This window comes from Trichechus manatus, unplaced genomic scaffold (genome assembly GCF_000243295.1).
Source record: "Trichechus manatus latirostris isolate Lorelei unplaced genomic scaffold, TriManLat1.0 scaffold00107, whole genome shotgun sequence".
Taxonomy (NCBI): domain Eukaryota; kingdom Metazoa; phylum Chordata; class Mammalia; order Sirenia; family Trichechidae; genus Trichechus; species Trichechus manatus.
The window spans coordinates 3,639,361-3,664,295 of record NW_004444043.1 but is presented as its reverse complement, the minus strand read 5'-3'; the positions used below and the strand labels follow the sequence as shown (position 1 = coordinate 3,664,295).

General features: G+C 33.6%; 1 protein-coding gene across 5 annotated transcripts in view; it reads left to right on the top strand.

The window, feature by feature from the left end:
• The window catches only part of VPS13A (vacuolar protein sorting 13 homolog A), a 287,428-nt gene that overhangs the window by 158,279 nt on the left and 104,214 nt on the right, over positions 1 to 24,935 (top strand). For all 5 annotated transcript variants that reach the window (XR_002825150.1, XM_004383283.2, XM_023737737.1 and 2 more), the window contains 11 exons: positions 6,490 to 6,637; positions 9,578 to 9,728; positions 15,062 to 15,189; positions 15,579 to 15,748; positions 16,368 to 16,585; positions 17,303 to 17,535; positions 18,430 to 18,522; positions 18,980 to 19,336; positions 21,099 to 21,200; positions 22,501 to 22,659; positions 22,839 to 23,094. Coding sequence is in view for 4 of the 5 variants with exons in the window: in XM_004383283.2 (XP_004383340.1) it covers positions 6,490 to 6,637; positions 9,578 to 9,728; positions 15,062 to 15,189; positions 15,579 to 15,748; positions 16,368 to 16,585; positions 17,303 to 17,535; positions 18,430 to 18,522; positions 18,980 to 19,336; positions 21,099 to 21,200; positions 22,501 to 22,659; positions 22,839 to 23,094 (2,015 nt within the window). In the remaining variant the exon portion in view is untranslated. The remainder of the gene's footprint in view (positions 1 to 6,489; positions 6,638 to 9,577; positions 9,729 to 15,061; positions 15,190 to 15,578; positions 15,749 to 16,367; positions 16,586 to 17,302; positions 17,536 to 18,429; positions 18,523 to 18,979; positions 19,337 to 21,098; positions 21,201 to 22,500; positions 22,660 to 22,838; positions 23,095 to 24,935) is intronic.

Sequence of the window (24,935 nt, the reverse complement as noted above, 5' to 3'; positions counted from 1 at the left end):
ATAATTTTACTTCTTCTTTTCCAATCTGGATACCTTTTATTTCTTTTTCTTGTCTGATTGTTCTGGCTATGACTTGTAATACAATATTGAATAGAAGTGTTTAGAATGGGCACCCTTGCCTTGTTCCTGATTTCAAGAGGAGAGCTCTTGGTGTTTCTCCATTAAGTATAATAGTAGCTGTTGGTTTTTTGTATATGTCCTGAATCATACTGAGGAATTTCCTTTCTATTCCAGTCTTCTTTAGGGTTTCATCAATAAAAGGTGTTGGATTTTATCAAATACTTCTTCTGCATCCATGGAGATGATCATATGGTTCTTTTCCTTTGTTCTATTTCTGTGGTCTGTTATGTTGCTTGATTTTCTAGCATTGAACCATCTCTGCATTCCTAGAATAAATCCCACTTGGTCATGGTGTATGACTTTTAACATGTTGTTAGATTCTGTTTGCTAGTATTTTGTTGAGATTTTTTGCATCTATATTCATAAGGGATATTGGCCTGTAGTTTTTTTTTTTTTTTTTTTTTTTTTCTGGTGTTGGTATCAGGGTTATGTTTGCTTCATAGGATGAATGAGGGAGTATTCTGTCCTTCTCTCTCCTTTAGAAGAGTTTAAACTGGATTGTTGTCACTTTTTTTCTCTAAATATTTGGTAGAATTCCCCAGTGAAGTCATCTGGTCCAGGACCTTTTTTTTTTTTTTTTTTTTTGGAGGCAGGGAGATTTTTGATCACTGATTCAGTCTGTTCACTTGTAATGAGTCTGTTAAGACTTTTTGTTTCCTCTTGAGTTAGTTTGGGTAGGTTATGTGCTTCTAAGAATTTGTCCATTTCATCTAGGTTATCCAGTTCGTTACTGTACAGTTGTCCATGATATTCCGTCATAATTCTCTTGATTTCTGTTGTGTCAGTAGTAATGTCTCTGCTTTCATTTCTTATTTTGGTTATTTGCATCTTTTCTCTTCTTTGTCAGTCTAGCTAAAGTTTGTAAATTTTATTGATTATTTCAAAGAACTAACTTCTGGTTTTGTTGATTCTCTCTATTGTTTTTCGGTTTTTTATTTAATTTCTGCCCCAGACTTTTTTTCTTTCTTATGGTAGGGTTAGGCTTAGTTTGATCTTCTCTTTCTAGTTCTTCAAGTTGTAGAGTTAGGTTGTTGATTTGAGATCTTTTTTCATGTATACATTTATTGCTATACCTTTCCCTCTGAGTACTGCCTTCGCTGCATCCCATAAATTTTGGTATTTTGTTCTTTCATATTTATTTGGCTCTAAGAAATTTGTGATGTCGCTTTTGATTTCTTCCTTGACCCATTGGTAGTTTAATAATGTTGTTTAATTTCCATGTGTTTGTGTATTTTTCAGGGTTTTTTTCTGTTATTGATTTCTAACTTCATTTCATTGTGTTCAGAGAAAATATTTTGTATGATTTCAATATTTTTAAATTTATCGACATTGCTTTGTGACCTAACATGTGGTCTCTTCTGGAGAATGATCCATGTATACTGGAGTAGAATGTATATTGTGGTTTTTTTTGGGTGGAGTGTTCTGTATATGCCTGTTTAGTCTAGTCGGTTTATAGTATCATTCAGGTCCTCTGTTTCCTTGCTGGTCTTCTTTCTAGATGTTCTGTCTATGTTAAACTTTTTGAGGAACTGCCAAACTTTTTTCCAAAGTGGCTTTACCAGTTTAAATCCTCAACAGCAATGTATGAGCATTTCAGTTTCTTCTATCAGTTTTTGCTTCACGTATTTGATAGCTGTATTTTGGGGCCATCCTATTAATTTGATATTATGTTATTTTTCTTGTCAAACTGACTCATATATTTTTATTTAATGTTCTATGTGCCTGGTAATATTCCTTTTTCCAACATCTACCTTGTCTGATAGTATAACCGTCCCAGCTTTCTTTTGACCAGTGTTAGCATGGTATATCTTTTTCCAGCTTTTACTTTTATCTTATTTATGCCTTATACTTAAAGTGGGTTCCTTGTAGACAGTATATAGTGAGATTTGATTTTTTCCAATCTGACAGTCTTTGCTGTTCAATTGGGGGTGTTGAGAGCATTTACGTTCATGTAATTTTTGATAGGGTAGGTTTGAGTATATCATCTTGCTATTTTATATTTTTTATCATCCGTTGTTTGTTCCTCTTTTTCTCTTTTTCTGCCTTCTTTTGGACTAATTGACTATGTTTTTGTGATTGCATTTTATTTCCTTTATTAGCTTATCAGTTATTATTCTTTGCTTTTTTAATTCAGTGGTTGCTTAGAATATGCATCCTGGACTCATGAAAGGTTACTATTTCTGAATATTTGATTAAAGGGTCTTTGGAAGAATCTCAATCATAAGGGGGAAAATGCAGAACAGAATTTAAAACTTCATGGAATCCAAAATTTCATGGCACCATGTAGGCTGGATGAACCCCAAAACTGTTGCCCAGAGATAATAGTTAAGCCTTAAACCTTAAACCAAAAATGTCTTCTGAAGTCTTCTTAAAACCAAGTAGTAGTTTAGCTTTACTGGTAAAGAATATCTGCCTTGAGCATTGCATTCTTTTAAGAACTATCTATCAGGGATCAAACTGACAACAGCAACTCGAAAAGTTAGATAGGAAGCTTAGGGGTCGGTAAGTTTATCTTAATGGGGGAGGAGGAATTTGGAAAAGGAGGGTGAGAATGGTCATACAACATGAAGAATATAATCAGTGTCACTGAATTGTAGGTATTGAAATTGTTGATTGGTGTATGTTCTGCTGTGTATATTCTCAACAACAATAACAACAAAAAATCAGTGAGAAAAAAACTACCTTCAAGTGATAATTATACCCCTTGACAGTCTTAGAATTATACACATCTGTTCTCTTACAGCCTTTATGCTATTGTTGTCATGCATTTTTCTTTTACAAATATGTATAAATCTCCCTGTATATTTTTGTTCAGTCAATTATCTTTCAGAAAGATTCACATAATCGGAAAAATCTTATGTATTTTTCCATGTAGTTACTATTTATGATGGTCTTTCTGCCTTTGTCTAGATCCATATTTCATCTGTCATTTTCCTTCTTCCTGAATGGAGTTCTTTAACATCTCTTGTGGTGTGAGTTTGATGGAGATGAATTCTTTCAGTTTGTATATGTCTCAAAATGCCTTTACTTGCCTTTGTTTTTGGAAGATATTTTTGGTCAGAGACCACATTCTAGATAGACAGCTTTATTCTTTTTGTACTGTTAAAGAATTTGTTCCGCTCAAGTGAGACTAAATAAGCACACCAGCTCTGGGGCAAGGACAAGAAGGCAGGAGTGGACAGGAGAACTGGTAATGGGGAACCTAAGGTTGAGAAGGTGGAAGTGTTGACATGTTGTGGGGTTGGCAACCAGTGTCACAAAACAATATGTGTATTGATTGTCTAATGAGAAGCTAATTTGCTCTTTATACCTTCATCTAAAGTACAATCAAAAAAAAGAAAAGGAAAAAAAAATTATTCTACTGCCTTCTCACTTACATTCTTTCTGACAGAATTTGCTGATGTCTATATCTTTGTTCTTCATTTTCTAGTGGTTTTTTTTTTTTTTTTCTGTCTGACTGCTTTTAAGATTTTCTCTTTATCACTGGTTTTGAGCAATGTGATTATTATTGGCCTTGCTGTAGTTGTCTTTATGTTTCTTGTGCTTAGGGCTCATTTAGATTCTTGCATCTGTTGGTTTATAGTTTTCATTTAAATTTAGAAAATTTTTGGCCAAGAAAAATGATTCTCATCTTTTGACCCTGAGATAGGTAGGGTGTTGGACAAAAATTGTCCTCTATTAAAGAGAACTCCATGGGGAGCTAGATTTCAGTTAAGATAAGAAACAAATCATACATTAAATAAAGATATTAGAAAATGTAGAATAATTTCTTCAGCAGAAATTACAGGATAATACTGAGGTATGAGACTTCTATTTTAGTAATAGGCAATGAAAATGAGGGAAACCCTCAGTGAAATGGATTGACACAGTAGCCACAACAATGGACTCAAACATCCCAACAATGAAGACGGATAGGACCAGGCAAAGTTTCGTTCTGTTGAACATAAGGTCACCATGAGTTGGCGCCAACTCAAAGACAACTGACAACAAAAATATAGAGAGAGTAATAATCTTAAAATTCAGGTAGTTTATTAACCTGTAGTTTAAACTGTGTAACAAATCTGAACTTACTAAAAATGGAATATTTGTATATCTATATTTAATCACACCTTGTGTGATTTCAAAAGATGGTAGATGTAAATTAGATGTGGGTCTGTATTAAAAAGATTTTTTGCTTTAAAAAGAATTTACTGAATTTCTCTAGAGCATTAACTCATAATATTTGTCATTTTTTTGTCTAAAAGTATATATATTTTTAATTGAGATACATAGAATCGTGTTAGGAAGAAAATAAGAAATTACTGACAATATGACCACCCAAAGATAACTACTAATAATTTGATATCTTTTCTTCTAGTTTGTTATATATGCATATATATTTAATCTAAGTAAAATTGGAATTACATTGTACGTTTTGTGTTATAAATTTTTTTCCTTAACAATATGTTATTAGTATTTTTCCATGTTGTTACTTTGTGCACATAATTTATTCTGAATATTTCATTTTATTCTACAGTTTTAAAAAATCCTTTTTCCTGTTGTTAAAAGTTTATATCAATTCAATTTTTTTTTTTTGCTGTTGTAAATAACAGCAATGGTTGATATCATTGTTCACTAATACTTGTGATTGTTTACTCAATTCTTTAAGATAACTCATTTAGGATGAATTCCTAGAAATAGAATTAGTCAGTTAAAAAATATAACCATTTTTCTCTGAAATAACTTAAAAATAATTTTTTTTTTGAAAATTCACTTTCCCTACAACTCCTCAGAAAGCACATAAAGACAAGTAAATTTATTTCATATTTGTGTTCACCTATATCAAAATCAAGCCCTGGTGCTCAGTAATTAAGAGCTGTGGCTGCTAACCAAAAGGTTGGCGGTTTGAATCCACCAACCATGCCTTGTAAACCCTATGGAGCAGTTTTACTCTGTCTTACAGGGTTGTTCTGAGTTGGAATTGACTTGACAACAACAGGGCGTTTTATATCAAAGTCATTTGTTGTAGAGCTGTTAATTACAATATAAATTTTTTTTAAAAGATACTTACAGTACTTCCATGAGTAAAGTTGTAAAACTTACCCAAGAGCCAGAAAGAAATCTTGAATTAATGGAGAGAATATTTTCCTAGACTTGATATTGTAAAGATGTCAGTTTTTCATAAATTAATTGGTACATTTTATGCAGTCCCAATAAAAATCACAATAGGATTTCTTTTTAAAGTCAGCTAAAATTATTGTAAAGTTCATGTGGAAGAATAAATAAAGGACAAGATGTTCCAAAGATATATATATATATTTTTTTCAATTTGGGAGGCACTGGGGAATTGGGAGATGCTTTATTATTGTCAGTGCTATGTAAACTGGTCACATCCATTTATGTTGATTTTTATTTAATTGTTATAGGATGACATTTTCTGGCCTTGTTTTAAGTTTTTGCAGTATACCCTATTTAGGGCTTTTAGAACTCCTTATTACCATTAAGTGTAGATTGTAAGCATGCATGCATGTATAAATAATAGTGTCACTTTATAGTCAATTCATAAAATGGTTTGATACCAGGCTTCCCAACACATCCCTGATGACACCATATTTTTCTTCCATTCAGCAAATGATATCTAAAATTCTGCAGTCTTAGCTTCATATCCCAGTTTAGGGATTTGCTGCCAATTAAAATATAAATCTCTTATTGAGGACATTGTCATATTAAGGTACAATGGGAGGCTTTTATGATCACATTATTACTTGAAGGGATTCAGTGGCTTATTACCCTTTTCTTCATTCCTGATCATCAGTCCTACCTTTATAAGTTCTTGGAAGGGCAAATACAGTTTAACTTGATATGAAATTATCCATATTTGTTTTGATCCACAGAAAAAGAAATTTTATAAGGTGCAAATTTATGTTTTTTATAAAGTAAGGGTGTGTGCTCTTTTGCCATAGATCTAAATCAGTAAATTAAAAATGTTTTTATGATGAGATCTTATATAATGCTTGTTTACAGATTATATACAGATAATTCTCATTTTAAGGGTTTACTATCTAAATTATGTATTTTGCCAGTTTTTAACATATTGCAAATTTCTGTTTTAAGAATTCATTTCTCTATCATATGGAACACTTCAACTCAGAGAAGGTCACCTAGGTTTTTAGTGGGACAGAACATCTCTCATTATGACATGGAAAGCCTGATAGGTTTTATTTCTTTTCATTACATGCACACACACACACACTCAAAAAAAAAAAAAACTATTGATTTTTACTATTTGTGTTATGAAATGATAAATGTAAGTTGATCTTCCTTTTTAATATGTTTTTACTATCTGAGTGTATATGAAACAATTCAAAACAATTTTGTTTTTAATTATAGGTCTCAATATATTAATGATGCATACCAGGAAGTACTGGATATACTACTGCCATTAAATCTTGAGGTGGTTGTTGAGCGAAATTTATCCTGGGAGTGGTACCAGGAGGTTCCTGGTTTTAATGTAAATGCTCAGCTAAAGCCCATGGAGGTAACTTTTTGGATGCTTATTGATTTCAGTTTTGTTGTTGAAAATATTGCATGGGGACATAAATAAAGCATTTTTGGGAAAGAAGTTGTAAATTAATCATCTTGGTCAGAATTTGAAGTAGCAGCTCTATTAACCTAGAATTCATTTTAATGTTCTCCATTCATTCAACAAATATTTGAATGCCTACTCTGTGCTAAGCCGTGTGCTAGATATTGGAGCTATAGTGGCAGAAAACCTATGACATAGTCTCTTGCTTAATGGAGCTCACCAGTCTAACGCAGGGGTTGGTGGTGATGGTGGTGCTGCTATAACAGAAATACCACATGTGGATGGTGTCAATAAACAGAAGTTCATTCTCTCACAGTCTAGTAAGGCTGGAAGTCCAAATTCAGGGTGTCAGCTCTAGGGGAAGGCTTTCTTTCTCTGTTGGCTCTGGGGGAAGGTCCTTGTCATCAGTCTTCCCCAGGACTAGGAGCTTCTCAGTGCAGGGACCTCAGATCCAAAGGATGCGCTATTCTCCTAGCTCTTGTTTCTTGGTGGTCTGAGGTTCCCTTGTCTCAAATAGAATTTGCAGCTGGAATGGGAAGGTAAAGAAATGAAACAACAATGACTGGCTTGAGTGGCTATATGGATGTTGTCATTCACAGAGATTCAAAAGGCCTAGAGAGAAGTAGATTTTCAAGGTTGGGGAAGTCATGACTTCAGCTTCGGATTTAAGTTTCAAACATCTGTTAGACATGGTGATTTCAGTAGTCAGTTGGCTATATTTATGTAGAACTCAGTAGACAGGTCTAGGCTGGAAATAGGAAATTGAAATCATCAGGATATAGATGGTGTTAAAAGCACTGGGAATAATATAAAATTACCTAGAGAGAATTTTACCTTGGCATAATTCACAAGGTACTAGGTATATATAGGAAGAGAAGGTCCTAGAAGAATGGAGAGGTTGCTGATAAAAATGGCACCTTAAGCATAGCTTTACTTCCCTGTAGGTTGACATTGCTTCATGGATCTCTAATGGTACTCTATGCAAGTTCTTATGTTTCACTCTTGGCTGGACTGGGATCAGACTATATCACATGCTTTATGGAGTGACAGCAACATGTACTCTGGAGATTTCTTTAAGAAACCTACTAATTAACAAATCCTCTTCCCCACACCACACCCCCAGTTTCCCTTTCTATTTCTGCCTATAAAAATTGTATTCAAAAAGAGAAAACTGTCATGTTAGAAATTTCAGACTGCCAAGTCAAAAGCATATTGAAATTTAAACCGTGATGATGTCAACCGAAAATTTTAGGTTGTAGTGTCTGAGGTTATATGGACTCCTTAATTTCCAGGGCTACAAACGTAAAGTATCTCCTTAAAATAAATATTAGAAGTCTCTCAATATTGGTAAGACAACGGATAAAAACCTACAAAACATAAGTAGCATGAATAAGATACACATAAATTTAATCTTAAAACATTAGATTAGAATATCACCTTTGAAATGCACTCAAAGGAAGCCTGGCACAAATAAAACAGTTTAATTTTTTGGGATTGAAAATATCCTCCTGAGGCTATGACAACTAGAAATGTAAGTAAATTTGCTAAATTTAGGAATGAGCCAAAAGTGACTTGAGAAAACTGTCTTTAACATATAGATAGAAAACTCATAGGTCTTTTTTTACATGATTGCTGTCAAGATGGTCTTATGCTATCGATTTTAGGCTAAATTAAGTAACACATGGGGTTTGGAGTTTGCTCTTCTGAGTTCTTTATTTGTAGATTTAAGCAAGTTACTTAACCATTTAAGCTTCAGCTTTTTATTTTATAAAACCAGGATTATATGCTTTAAGCTCAGGGGCTTTTGTGACATTCAAATAAAGTTACACATATAAAATTCATTATAAACATTTTTCATTATACAGGTATAATGTATTATTTTTCACTGCATGGGGTCACCATGAGTCGGGGGCCAATTAGATGGCAGCTGTCAACAACAGCAACATATTTGCAAATTGAGGTGATTACTACCCAAAAGTATATAAAACAGCTGAACAACTACTTAAAGATCAGGCTTCATTTTAAACATTTAAAATTACTAGATTAGTTGAAACATTCATAACAAAAAATTTCATTAGTAGCTCTGCTGGTATTGACATAATTCACAAGGTACAAAAGATTGTATGGTCATTTAGAAAACTGAATATTTAGTTAGTAGAAATTTCTAATGCAATTGGAAATTGGCATAATTCACAAGGTACTAAAGATCATGTGGTCATTTAGAAAACTGAATTTTAGTTAGTAGGAATTTCTTTTTTTTAACTGTACTTTAGATGAAGGTATACAGAGCAAACTAGCTTCTCATTAAACAGTTATACGCATATTGTTTTATGACATTGGTTACCAACCCCACGACACGTCAACACTCTCTACTTTTCGACCTTAGGATCCCCGTTGCTAGCTTTCCTGTCCCCTCCTGCCTTCTCTTCCTTGCCCTGGGCTGGTGTGCACTTTTAGTCTCATTTTGCTTTATGGGCCTGTCTAATCTTTGGCTGAAGGGTGAACCTCAGGAGTGACTTCATTACTGAGCTAAAAGTGTGTCCAGGGGCCATACTCTCAGGGGTTCTCCAGTCTCTGTCAGACCAGTAATCTGGTCTTTTTTTGTGAGAGTTAGAATTTTGTTCTGCGTTCGTCTCCAGTTCTGTCCAGGACCCTTTATTGTAATCCCTGTCAGAGCAGTTGCTGGTGGTAGCCGGGCACCAACTAGTTGTGCTGGAAGTGGTCTGGTGGAGGCTATGATAGTTGTGGTCCATTAGTCTAGTTATTAGAAATTTTTTAACACAAAAATTGATTTTGTAGAGGGTAGAAATGAAACAATCTTTCATTTTCCTCATATGAGAATTTTAACTATATAAATTAATGTTAAAATAAATAAATCTTATTTTTTAACAGTTCATTCTCAGTCAAGAAGATATAACAACTATTTTTAAAACATTGTATGGCAATATATGGTATGAAAAAGGTGACAGTGCCTCCCCTGCTGTAATAAAAGACCAGTCTAGTGTTACTAGTGGAGTTACTAATGCTTCACACCATTCAGGAGGTATGTTCTTAACCTTAAATTAGCTTTTCTCTCTCTCTCTTCCTTCCTTTTTTCCTCCCTTCATTCCATCCATCCTTCTTTCCTCTTCCTCTACTTCTGAGTAAAATAGGATTTATAGTTTTTTTCTAATCAGCTGATTTTATTTAGGCATCTCTGAATTAACTATGTCATTATGTTCATTTTGTTTTTCTTTTGAAGTTCCTAGTCCTGTTGTAACAAAATTCCTGAGTATTTATTTGTATTTCCTAACATCCTTGTAGGTCTTTATTTTCAATTTTCCTCCTTTTTTCCTCCCTCCTCCATTTTCCTTTGTGTAACATATACCCCGGATGGAATATTCTCTATTGCTATTAGGAGTATCATAATATTAGAGGTATCAAGAGAGGATGATCATTAATGGATCATGAATTTCTGCAGGTACCTGGAAGACAGAAAGATAGAACAGAGCAGAGAGAACTATAACTCAGAAAAGGGGTGCATCCAATGTTGGATCTTGTGTGACATGTGGAACCTGGCTGGGTTCTGGGTTGAGCATGACCACATACAAAGATTTGAGGAAATTAGGACTGCTAAGATGAATTTACTTTACAAGAATAAAGGTCTCCTTATTCTGGCATTACACACCCCAGAGTGACACCTCCTAATCCATAAGGTCCCCCTCCCATGCAAAGCCCTGAGATATTACAGTTTTTCCAGTCAGGGAAAACCCTAGCGGAGAAGCAACCCACCTTTGCAATATTACAGGAAACTCCATCTTTTCTAGCTAGAATAATCATACCAGTCCTTTATTATTGAACATGAACGGTGAGACTAATGTAACAGATATGAAGAAAATTATAAGACACCGAGCGTAAAAGGAACAACGATAATCAGAATAGTGTTTCCTGAGGAAATGGAGACAGTTGAGAGACCAGAAGAGAATGTGAATAAACAAAAAAGCTAACTCTAATTCATATTCTTAGAGGATTTTCAGAAGATGATATGAGAACTGGACCCTACCTACCTGCTCTACCCCCACCCCCACCAAAAAAAAAGAATTTGAGGATAGGAAAGAGTTCTTGGAAAATAAAAATATGATTGTTGAACTTCAAACAAACAAACAAACAAAAAAAAAAACCCTACTAAGCATGGAGTTAGAAGTAATACTCGGTTGGAACATATGGTTGATGTAATCTCCCATGACATAGAAGGAAAAAAAAAAAGAGTACAGAGATGGAAAATGTAATAAAACTGAAGAGTGATGGAGCTTCACTTCAGAAGGTTAAATTCCTAAATAATAAGTATTTTAAGAGAAAAAACTGAGAAAATGGAAGAAAAGAAATAATAGAAGAAAACTCCCCAGAGCTAAGTAAATATTTAAGCTAACTCTTTATATGTAAAGTATCCCCTGAGTTCCAAGCAGATTGGATAATTAAAGACTCTCCATGCAAACACATTTTCTTGCAATGTCAGAACAACAAAGGTAAGATTTTTAAAGTTTCAGAGAAAAGAAACAGGCTACTTATTAGGGACCTAGAAAAGAAAAGATTGAACTGAGATTTACCATTAACAAAACTGGATGGCTGAATGACGGAAGACAGTGAAGTACTCCATTCAGAATTCTAAGGGAAATGACTTTGAAGCTAGGATTCTATACACAGTCAAACTTTTATCCAGATATGAAAATCATTCTCAGATTTTCAATGACTCAAAGTTACTTCCCTCATATCCATTCCTAAAAAAATTAGTTTGAAATTATATTCCAGCCAAACAAACAAGGAATCCAGGAAAGAGGAAGACATAGATCCAAACACAGTGGACCTACCCAGGAGTACATTGACAAGGAATCACAGAATTACATGTATGACTGAGCTAGAAGGTAATTGGTGTTCATTAAAAAAGAATTCCAAATGCTTTAAGGGAAAAAAAAAAAAGGGATAATGTCTTGAAGAAGAAAAATAGAGTGTCATATAATATGTAGAATGAGGAAATGACTACATTACCTAAGTGATATGAGGAAGAATTCATATTTTCTCTTGTTAAGTAGAAATTTCTGTTATGTGTCATGTTGCAGAAATGAAGCAGACTAAATTTTGAATTGTTGGAATGTGAGAGGAGGGGAGCTCTTCTTTTTTTAAGTAATGCACTGTTTCATTGTTGTTAAAATATTTACATAGTCATGGTTAAACAGCATATGATATACTTACTATGTAAATGAGAATGTAAATATTATTGACCATGATAATATAAAAGTAAAAACATAACTGATCAAAGCTGAGAAGAAGAAGGCAGGACACATGGAGGAAACGTTAAGGACATAAATATCTTCAGCTTCCATTGTGGGGAGTGAAAAGGTAATGTCTAAAATTGATAGAACAAGAAATAGAGGTTTAAATATATTAATCATTTTCTACTGGAAGTTTTCACACATACACCAAAATAGAGGGAATAAGGTAATGAACCCACATGTACCCCTCGCCAAATTTTAACAATTACTAACATACGGCTGATTTTGTTACTGCTGTAATCCTCCTCCTCTTTCCCCTACCCCTACTCCGTGGATTATTTTAAGGCAAATCCCAGATGTTATGCATTTTTCTATAAGCAATAAAGACTTTATTATTAAAGTATAGTACCATTATCAGCCCTAAAAAATTAGCAGTACTTCCTTAAAACCATGAAATATCCAGTAAGGGTTCAGGTGTCTCCTTATTTTCTCATAAATATCTCTTTATAAGTTTTTGTTTTTTGATTTTTAAAGTAATGATAAAGGGGTCAGTTCACCAAGAAGATAAAATAATCCTATATGTGTATGTACCCCATAATGGAGCTTCACAATATATTCAACAATAATTGACAGAGCTAAATGGGAAAATAGACATACACAGAATCATAATTGCGAATTGTAACACACCACTCTTAGTATTTGGTAGAATATAGAGAAAAAAAAAATTAGAAAGAATGTAGAAGATTTGAACGGGCAATCTGCTCCCATAAAGATTACAGCCTAAAAAACCCTACGGGGTGGTTCCACTCTCTCCTATAGGGTCCCTATGAGTCAGAATTGACTCAACAGCACAAAGAAACAACAATCAAGAAATCTGACCTAATTGTCATTAGTATAATAATATACCCAACAATTGCAGAATACCCATTTTTTTTAAGGGCTTCTGGAATGTTCACAAAGATAGACTGTACTCTGGCCCATAAAGTTTTCTAACACATGGAATTATGTTAGAAGTCAGTAATAATAGGGTATCAAAAAACTTGAATATGTGGATATTAAACAACTTCCAAATAACTGATGAGTCAAAAAAGAAATGACAAGAGAAATTAGAAGTCACTTGAATTGAATGATAATGAGCATAAAGCATATCAAAATTTGTCGGATGTTATAAAGCAGTACTGAAAGAAATTGTGGCTTAAAAGATTATGTTAGAAAAGAAAAAGTGTTTAAAATCAAAGAAATCACCTCAAAAATATGGAAAAGGAAGAACAAATTAAACCCAAAATAAATAAAAAACAAGTACTAATACAGAGAAGAGTAGAAATGAATGCAAGAGAAACAGACGAATAATAGAGAAAATTAAAAAAGCCAAATCTTGTTTTTTGGGGAAGATTAATAAAATTCATAACCCCCTATCAAGACTGATGTGAGACAGAGAAAGAGAGAGAAAAGGAAGCACAAATTACCGGTATCATCATTAAATAGAGATCACTACCAGGATAATGAGAGAATTTTATGAATAATTTTATAATAAATTCTTTAACTTGGATGAAGTGTACAAATTTCTCAGAAAGCAGAAGTTGCCAAAACTGGCATAAAAAGAAATGGAAAATCAGAGTAGTGCTGTATGTATTAAAGCAATTGAATTTGTAAAAAAAACAAAGAACTTTCCCACAAAGAAGAATCAAGGCCCAGATGATTTCCCTGGTGAATTCTATTAAATATTTAAAGAAGAAATTATACCAGAGTTACACAAACTCTAGATGAGGTGGGAACACGTCCCTAGTCATTTTATAAATCAAACAATAACTCTGACACGAAAATCAGACAGAGGCATTTCAAGAAAAGGCTGTTAAGGACCAATATCCCTCATGAACACAGATACAAGATTCTTAACAAGAGAAAGCAAACTGAATACAGCAATAAATAAAAATACTAATTCGTCTAGAATAAGTGAGATTTATCTCCAAAATACAAAGTTGCTTTAACATTCAAAAGTCAAATCATATAATTTCCTGTACTGACAAAGGAGAAAACTCATATGACCACCTCAATAGATGCAGTAAAAGCATTCAACATAATTCAGCACTTATTCATGGTAAAAATTAGAAATGTCTAAATATCTAAAATAGGAACAAAACAAGGAAGTCCGTAATCACCATTCCTTTTCAACTTTTTTTAAAAGAAGGTCATTGACAGAGCAATAAGACCAGGAAAAGGATTAAAATGCCTAAAGAGTAGAAACTCCTTTTTTTTCCTCAGACAGCATGATTGTCTACATAAAAAATCCTAAGAAACTTCAAAAAAGAAAAAAAAGTATTTTAGAACTAATGAAAGAACTTAGCAATTTTTAACAGTATATAAGTTTAATATATAAAAATCAATTTATAAGTAACAATTAGAAAAGAAAAATTTTAAAATATAATTTGCAATAGCATTTAAAAAACACAATATACTTGGGAAGATGTTGAACAAAAATCTTGCAAGACCTCTACACTAAAAACTACCAAATACTAATGAGAGAAACGAAAGATTCAAATATATGGAGAGATAAACCATGTTCATGGACAGAAATATTTTAGTATTGTTAAGCTGTCAATTTTCCCAAAATTGATCTGTAAAGCCAGCATAATCCCAATCAGTTTTTTTCTTTTTATAGAAATTGAAAGATTACTTCTAAAATTTATGTGGAAATGCTAAGGACTATGAATAGCCAAAAACACTATTGTCAAGAGGAAATGGAAGGATCAAGTGCTTAATTAATATTCCCGTGTTATGATATAAAGAGGACTAAGCGGTTTCTGAATTCAACATCTGCATTTTCAAATCCTTGTTAATTTTGCTGAATATCATTTTACTAAGCCCTGGTGGTGCAGTGGTTACAAACTCAGCTGCTAACCAAAAGGTTGGCAGTTTGAATCTACTAGCCACTCCTTGGAAACCCCATAGGGCAGTTCTACTCTGTCTTGTGGGGTTGCTATGAGTCAGAATCGACTCAGCGACAATGGGTTTGTTTTTTGGTTATACCCATTTAATTAATAATGCTATTAAATCTATTTTAAGGCTGTTTTATTGAGCTACATTTTATGATTTTTTTTTTTAATTCAACAAATTTAATTTTTCCAAGGAACAACTGTGGTGACAGCTGCTGTGGTAGAAGTACATTCATATGCCTCTCAAGTTAAGACAACAATAAATATGAGTTTCAAGACAGACTATCTCACCATGGTACTGTATAGTCCAGGTCCTGAACAGGTAAGCCAAGGAAAAAGACAAAATATGCTTTCAACTGGTAAAAATTATGTAGAGAATGTGTACCAAAATAGTAATTATTAATATTTCATGTATAGTTTGTAGTATCTGTTCCTCTGAGAAATATGGGTGATCTTTCTATTTTAAATTAATTGTAAAATAATTTTAACCATTTCCCATTTAAACGAGTTATCCTTCACATAGCCAATGATGTGAGCGAGAAATTTTTTAAAGTTTTTTTTCCTTTTTTTGGCTTTTTATTAGCAAACCCTTTGGAGATAGAGGATTTTGATGTTTAAGAGGAGACAGTACTATGTAGGAGTTTATTGCTTAAAATATACATCAGACCTATGTTTTTATGTATTTTTTTGTATTGATTCCCTCTTCCACAGACTTCCTTTACAGATGTTCGTGATCCTTCTCTGCAACTTGCTGAGTTTAGATTGGAGAATATTATAAGTACTTTAAAAATGTATACGGATGACTCAACGTTTTCTTCTTTCTCATTAAAAAACTGTATTTTAGATGATAAGAGGCCTCATGTCAAGAAGGCAACTCCTAGGTATGTATTGCAGTAGTGTTCTGAGGTTTAACGTGAGAAATGGTTGATTATTTTACAGAACCTATCCCCAAAGTTGCATCTTCATCTTCTGGTTACATCCTAAGATCTTCAAAGCTTCAGTTCATCTGAGTCATGGTACCCAGTCAGCTCTGATGTTGTTGTTGTTATGTGCTGTCGAGTTGATTCCGACTCATAGCAACCCTATAGGATAGAGTAGAACTGCCTCATAGGGTTTCCAAGGAGCGGATGGTGGATTTGAACTGACCTTTTAGTTAGCAGCCAGGCTCTTAACCACTATGTCACCAGGGCTGATATAAATTACTATTGTTAGCCCATGCAAATTTTAGTGGAAATAATACTAAAAAAACGAGAAGAAAATATGCTGAAATTCAAACTTCTGATAATTTCTTAAAGATACTTCCTAATTTATAAAACAGTCATTTTCTAGAAGTCTGTAAGTCCATTATTTGGAACACTTTGTAGATCTTCCCAGGAGGCATGACTTCACAATGCTGATTGGCTGTCAATGAAAAGTATAAGAGGTCTTACTGAGATTTATTGGAATGTTTGGTTATTTGTTAGGTGACTCATACATAGGAATTATTATTGTGTCTTTCAGAATGATAGGACTGACAGTTGGGTTTGACAGAAAGGACATGATGGATGTACGGTACAAGCGAGTCAGAGATGGTTGGGTGTCTGATTTAGTCTTTCAGGAAATGTATATTTGTGCAAGTGTGGAATTTCTGACGACAGTTGCAAATGTCTTTCTTGAGGCCTACAGCACAGGCACTGCTGTAGAAACCAGTGTTCAAGCATGGTCTTCTAAGGAAGAAGGTTAGTTATTGGAACAAATATTTAGTACTTCTATTATTGCTATATCAGCACTTACTTTAATTAGCCTTCCAGATGATCAGGGTAAGTACATTAATAAATTAAAATCTTTATTTTTCAAGATAAGTAGAAAGCCTATATGTGTTTTTTGAAAAGATGTGCAGTTTGTATTATTTTTAAGGTGTGACTATATATTAAATAACTATTAAATATAATAAATAAATATTAAAATAACTAATTGTCCTTCTCTGCAGGCAGTAATTTGAAAAAATTAGTTGATGGAAGAAAACAAACGGGGAAAATAATGAACCTACCACTCCTTTTCATAATTAAAGATAATATTTTAATTTAAAGTGCTCATATTTATTTTTTTGTATTCATTTCTACTTTAGCATATAGTTTTTTATTGTCTTTTTTACTTATTTCATTCATTGTGGTATAGTAGAAAGAGCATCAAGTTCAGAGATGGGAATGGGATTCTAGTCCAGTTCTGCCTTTAAATAGTAGAGATTTTTTCCTGCATTTTTTGGCTACAGCTTCTTCAAGTCTTTATTAAAAGAGTTGCAGTAGATTTACTGTGGGATCTAAGATTCTTTTACTTTATTTTTTACTTAGAATCAGAACATTTTCCCATAAATTGTAAAGTTCTCCTAAACAATGTGAATAGCAAATAGTTATATGTATTTTAAAACGTTACATTTATTTTTATTCATATTTTAGTGCCTGTAGGGCAATCAGAGAAATGGGAAATTAATACTATGATTAAAAATCCTGAATTTGTGTTTGTGGCTGACATGACAAGAAATGATGCCCCGGCCTTAGTCATTACCACACAGTGTGAAATTTGTTGGAAAGGCGAACTTGAAAACAATACAATGACTGCTGCCATTAAAGATTTCCAAGTGAAAGCATGCCCATTTCTTCCAGTCAAGAGAAAAGACAATGTAACTACTGTGAGTCTTGTTTTTAATTATCTGCTTAATGATAAATTTTATTTTGAATTTAGTATATACCACTTTAGGAAATTAAAAGTACCCACATACTTTCCAACCTTTCTCTGTAAGATACCTTTCTTCTGCTTTGAAAACCTAATTTAGATTACTATTACATGACCTTTGAAACTCTTTCATACTTTCAGTTGCTCTTCATTGTTATCTGTCTTGTACGTGTATGTTGGAATAGTCTCGTTAAGGGTTCAGTTTCAACTTGACAGTTTTCAGTAAAGACCTCACTCTGACTTTCTACCACGTCAATCCCAAACTTCTCCTTGGCCTTTAAGACTTCCCACCAGTTGCTTACCGGGCTGTTTCGGTTTTCTTATTTTTATTTTTTATTCTCCTAACTGGATGTTTTTGTTGTGGATTTTTGTTTTTGCTTTTGTCAGTGAGCTGTTTGAAATGTTGGCCATTTGCTTTTGACTCACTTCCTGTTTGTATTTTGCTCTCTAGTAATATCTTAGCCTTTTTAAAATGGAAGAAAATCCATGATAAATTTTTAATTTATTAAGTGCCAATAAAATGTAATACATTAATACAAGGTTTATGTTTTTCATGCTGAAAAATGGTTTTACATAATTCGTTATATTAATATTTTTCCTAATACTATTGTTAAGACTCTATTTATTATAAGTAATGAATAAAGAGGAAAACAAGAAGTGTGTAATTGAGTCACTTGTTCGCTATGAGTCAGAATCGACTTGAGGGCAGTGGGTTTTTTGGTTGTTTTATAAACAGTTATTTTGGCGAACTTCTTTATTTAACATAGTTAGCCGTTACTGGGAAAGTCTTTAAATACAAATATTTTAAGAATGATGTTAATTTAGTAATATTGGTTTTTCTCTCATACAGGTTTTGCAGCCCTGTGACTTATTTTATCAGGCTACTCAGATGGGTACAGGCCCGCAAGTGATTGATATGTCAGTAAAATCCCTGACACTAAAGGTAAGTTAAAATATTATCATTCAGCTCTTTAGTGCACTTTTTCTTTAATCAGTAAAGCTTAAAACAAGTAATTTATTATAGCAAGTCTTTGCATTGTTAAGTAAGCAAAAAAAATGAAGCTTGTTTTTGAAAATATTATTTAATATGTATTTTATAATGAATGTTATCCTCTATTATTGGTGTTTGACTCCTTCTTTAGTTTCAACATCCAGCATTCCTGTAGTGTGTGTAGTTGTTATTACACTAGATCAGTTTAATATCTGGGATAATCATGTAATATTTTAACAAATTGAAATTGATTATGATAATTGAAATTTTTTTGTAGGCAGTAAGTTGTATCTATTCTTTCATGATATTAATGTTGGTGATCCTTCAGCAAATACATTTAATATTTTTTAAAGTATCTTTGAAAGTGATATGTGTAGATTTTTTATTAGTTTAATTTTCTTCCCCTTAGGTTTCACCAGTTATCATAAACACCGTGATTACCATAACTTCAGCACTTTTTACAGCTAAGGAAACCATTCCCAAAGAAACTACTTCTTCTGCAGCACAATTATGGGAAAAGAAGGATACAAAGGATTTAAAAATGTGGTTCCTTGAAGAACCAGATGAAGCTGAAAACACAGCCCCCACAACTGAATTGGTACCCAAAGGAGAGATGATAAAAATGAACATTGATTCTATTTTCATAGTTCTGGAGGCTGGAATTGGTCATAGAACAGTGCCTATGCTTTTGGCAAAGTCACGTTTTTCAGGGGAAGGCAAAAACTGGAGTTCCCTAATAAATCTTCATTGTCAACTTAAGCTAGAAGTAAGCATGTATAGTATTTTTCTAATTTTTGCAACGAATAATGCCACACATGGAATATTTGGGGAATATTATTTAGATATTTAAATTAAGCTTATTGCAAATATTAGTTCAAAAAACTTTTGGGAAAAAGTTTACAAATTGTTAGTTGTTTGAATCATTTATATATATAAAGTTTAAATAGATTATGCACTTGCTATAGAGGCACTTTGGAAGACAGGCCTGGCAATCTGCTTCCTAAAGGTCACAACCTTGAAAACTCTATGGAGCTAAGTAATGAATAAAGAGGAAAATAAGAAGGGTGTAATTGAGTCACCTGTTCGCTATGAGTCAGAGTCGACTTGAGGGCAGTGGGTTTTTTGGTTGTTTTATAAGTTATTTTGACGAACTTCTTTATTTAACGTAGTTAGCCATTACTAGGAAATCTTTAAATACAGATATTTTAAGAATGATGTTAATTTAGTAATGTTGGTTTTTCTACGCGCTTGGGGTCACCATGAGTTGAAATCAACTAGCAGCAATCAGCAACAACAACATAGTTGCTTTTATGTGTACATAACTTTTTCTTTTAGAGTGCATATTCTCATGAAGTTTACATTTCACTTGATGTTATCAACATTGAGGTGATGTATTCATAGACAGTTATTGGTTAGATTCAAATTTCTTGTTTTTATGAATTAAAGTTGAACGTATTTTTTCTTTGAAAAGAAAAATAGATGAATTTCTGAATATATGTAATCTTTTCTAAAAGCTATATGAAGAATTAGAAGGGTATGCCTTGTATTTTTATACAGCGCAGGATCTTTATAGTCTAATGAGAGTCTACTAAACCAAAAAACCAAACCTTTTGTCGTCAGGTTGATGTCGACTTATGGCAACCCCATGCATTACAGAGTAGAATTGCTCCATAGGGTTTTCTTGCCTGACTTCCACAGGACTGCCAACTTTTAGGTTGTAGTCGAGTGCAAACCATTTGTGCCATCCAGGGACCTGTGAGTCCGCTAATTTTAAATTTTCCTTAGAATACTTTAAAAACAGTTTTTTTAGGTTTTTTTCTTTTAGTTGAGATAATTTGGGAGATACTTGAACTATTTATTTTGCTTCAGAATTTATCCACATATAATCATCCCCAGGGATATTTTGGTTTAAATTATTGAGTTTCTGTCTATTGAAACTAATATGACATTCTACCATATAACAGCTAATAAGAAAATTTATAAGCTGCTATAATACTTGTGTTGGTACAGTATAATATAGTAATAGAATTGTAACTGACTGTGACTAGGTTTTAAATTTTCAAATTCTGTTTAGAAGCAAGTATCTGTGTATTTTGCAGAGGATTTGATATAAGATGCCCAATAAGTTTAGAGTATTCAAATAAATAAACAAACAGTCATTGAATAATATAGTACTTGCCTTCAAGGGGCTTTCATTCTATGGACAAAGACGTGTTAAAAAATGTCAGTGATACACGATAGGTGAACATAGTGTTTGATGCTTAGCCCAACCTGGAAGTCAAGGGAAAATGCTAAGAAGAGAGTTTTACCTGAACTAAATTTTGAAGGGTGAGTATGGAGTGTGAGTTTAGCCAGGTGAGGAAAGCACTAAGGGAGTATGTGTAGAAAGCGACTTAATGGTACGTAAGACATTTTTCATATAGAAGAAATAGTGCAGCCAAAAACGTGGTGGTGGGAAACAGCATGGAAGATAGTTTCAGAAAATATCAGAATACCTCATTAAAAAAAAATTAAAATTCTCTCTGTAGGTGCATTATTACAATGAAATGTTTGGTGTATGGGAGCCTTTGCTGGAACCCTTAGAAATTGAACAGACAGAGGATTTTAGACCATGGAATCTTGCATTCAAGGTATATTTGAAGTCTGAAAAATAAACGTCAGAAATTGAAAATGTTAACATCACCTGAGACATGAGTTAATTTTAATCACAACAAAGTTGAAGTTTTCTCATTATGAGCCTTGCCTTACATGCTCCCCTGTTTGACTCTGAATGTATTTTTCAAATCCAAGGCTGATACCTCCTAAGTTTCTAATACAAATAGTTATATAACATTTATTTTGCAGGAGAAACTGTTCTAAGTACCGTATCTTTGATTTAACCCTTATAACAACCCTCTGAAGAAGATACAGTTTTTAATCCTCACTTTAACATGTGAACTGAGACCAGAGAGGTTAAGGGATTTCCTGAAAGTAATAATAGCTAGAAAGTGGAAGAGTTGAGATGCAAACCCAACTGTAGAGTCCTCACTCTTAACCACTGTGTTGTAATGCCTCTATCCTTTTCTTGTAGGTTGTTGTGTATCCCGAGTTTCCTTTGTCCTCTGATGATAATTTATAGAAGTTATATTGTTATCTGTTTAAAATATTTTGTGAATGTATTTAATCATGAGAATCAGGGCCTTTAGATGGATGAAATTATGTTTCTGAAGCAGGAAACTATAGATTAACAACTAGCATGTCCCCTGCTTAGTAATAGTTCAGTCAACCTGCAGACAAATTTTCAGTAGCTTAGAGCCAGTTAAAGTAACAACAGAGGTGGCTGGCTTGACATGTCCTGCTTTTTTTGGTATTAGACCATTAAATTTGATTATCACATATTTCAGATAAAGGATTTAGGTAAAGGAACTCCTTTGACTGTTTTTAAGCCAGAAGATACTTGGACAGTGAATTTGTGAATCCTAAAAAGAGGTATTCTCATGAGTCCTAGGTATACTGCACCGTTTTGTCACTAATCGTCTGACTTTGTAAGTCCCTAGGTTTTAGTTCTTCATTTACAATATGATCGAAAGACTAAATATGACCCCTTTTCTTACTCTAAATTTCCATATTGCTATGATGTATATGCTTTTAATTTTTAGTCATACTTCATATGCACTTAGTAATTTTATTTTCCCTTCTAATTTGTGACTACTGTTATCACTGATGATAGGAGATTTTTTTTTCCCTCCAATACTGCCCCTCTCCCATGTCACCTTTGTTGGTGATTTCCAAGTGTTTCCAGTAAGGAAGCAGAACTGATAAAATACATTCCTCTTTCTAATGCTATTATTGGGATTGGTCTAAAGTTTGTTTTTACTTTGTAAAATGAGTTATGTTGTGCTCCTAAGAACAAGTTTTTCTTATATTTTTATAATTAATTTGTCGTTTTAGATGAAAAAGAAAACAAAGAAAGCCATTGTTGAATCAGATACTGAAGAAGAAAACTACAGAGTGCCAGAATATAAAACTATCTTCACTTTCTATTCAAAAGATCAACTAAACATTACATTATCCAAGTGTGGCCTTGTAATGTTAAACAATTTAGGCAAGGTAAGAAAAGAAATTTGAAACTTTCAGTGATGGATCCTAGTCTGCATTGACCCTTTCTTTTGTTAAATAAAGATTATGGTTAGTTTGTTCACATGTGTCCATTGGTGTTCTCCTAGGCATTTAATTTTCCACATTTTATTCGTACAGTGTTTTATTTAAGATCTTTTTTTTTTTATTAGGCATTTACAGAAGCTGCTACTGGATCTTCAGATGTCTTCTTAAAGGATTTAGCACCATTTATGATTATAAATTCTCTTGGACTTACTATCTCTGTTTCACCAAGTGATTCCTTTAGTGTACTCAACGTTCCTATGGCAAAATCATATACATTGAAAAATAAGGAGAGTTTAAGTATGGATTATGTTCGAACTAAGGACAATGACCATTTCAGTGCAATGACCAGCCTAAGCAGCAAGCTTTTCTTCATTCTTCTTAGTAAGTGATACGTTACCATTCTGAGGTTTTAGTTTCTTTTAAATTACATTCTTTATGCCATTTTATTCATTTGTAGCTTATAGCTTTTTTTTTTAAGTATCATGCTTTTTTTTTTTATTGTGCTTTAGATGAAAATTTACAGAATAGTTTCTCATTAAACAGTCAGTACACATATTGTTTTATGACATTGGTTAACAACCCCATGACAGGTCAACACTCTCCCTTCTTGACCTTGGAGGACCTTTTTTTGGGTGAAAATATACATAGCCAAAGTTATAGCATTTCAAAAGTTTCTACATGTACAATTCAGTGACATTGATTACGTTCTTCCAGTTGTGCTGCTATTCTCACTGTCCTTTTCCAAATTATTCCATCACCATTATCTTCAACTCACTGCCCCCTACGTTTCCCATCAAACATTTTAAGTTGCTGTTGTCAATTTGATCTCACATAGATAATTCTTTCTTTTTTTCTGTACCTTAGATGAAGATGTACAGAACAAATAGTTTCTCATTAAACAGTTAGTACACATATTGCCCTATGACAATGATTAACAACCCCACGACATGTCAACACTGTCCTATCTCAACCTTGGGTTCCCTATCACCAGCTTTCCTGTCCCCTCCTGCCTTCTAGTCCTTGTCCTTGGACTGTTGTGCCTCATTAGTCCCGTTTTGTTTTATGTGGCTGTCCAATCCCTGGCTGAATGGTGAACTTCGGGAGTGACTTCACCACTGAGCTAAAATGGTGTCCTGGGGCCATACTCTTGGGGTTTCTCCAGTCAGGCCAGTAAATCTGGTCTTTTTTTTGTGAGTCAGAATTTTTTTCTACATCCTTTTCCAGCTCTGTCCAGGTCCCCCTATTGTGATCCAGGTCAGAGCAGTCAGTGGCGGTAGCCGGACACCATCTAGCTGTACTGGGCTCAGTCTGGTGGAGGCCTTGGTAGCCGTGGTCCATTAGTCCTTTGGACTGATCTTTTCCTTGTATCTTGTTCTCTTCATTTTCCCTTGCTCCCGAAGGGTTGATACCAGTGGAGTATTTTAGATGGCTGCGCACAGGCTTTTAAGACTCCAGACGCTATTCACCAAGGTAGAATGTAGAACATTGTCTTTATAAACAGTGTTATGCCAGTTGAGCTAGATGTTCCCTGAGACCATGGTCCCCACAGCCCTCCGCCCAGCAATTCAGTCCCTCAGGGAGTTTGGAAGTATCTACGGAGTTTCCATGACCTTTCCTTGTACACATTGTGCTGGCTTCCACAGTATTGTGTGCTGTCTTACCCTTCACCAGAGTTACCACTTATCTATTTAGTTCCCCCTACTCCTCCCATCCCTTGTAACCAACAACGATTGTTTCTTTTTGTGTAAACTTTTACAGTAGCAGTCTCATACAAAATTTGTCCTTTCGTGATTGTCTTATTTCACTCAGCATAATGTCCTCCAGTTTCATCCATGTTATAAGATGCTTCACAGATTCATCATTGTTCTTTATCTTTGCATAATACTCCATTGTGTGTATGTGTCATAGTTTATTCATTCATCGGTTGATGGGCATCTAGATTGTTTCCATCTTTTTGCTATTGTGAACAGTGCTGCAGTGAATATGGGTGTGCATATGTCTATTCGTATGACGTCTCTTATTTCTCTAGCATATATTCCTAGGAGTGGGATTGCATTTTCTAGTGCTTTTTTTTTGTGGTGGTGTCGTTTTCTTTGTTCCTCTTACTCTCCTGTACTGAGTTTGTTTTGTTTGTGGATTTTTTTTTTCATTTCTTTTGTTTTTGTAGGTTTTGTTTTTACTGAGACGTTATGTTTTTCTTCTTTATTTTGATGAGTAGGTTT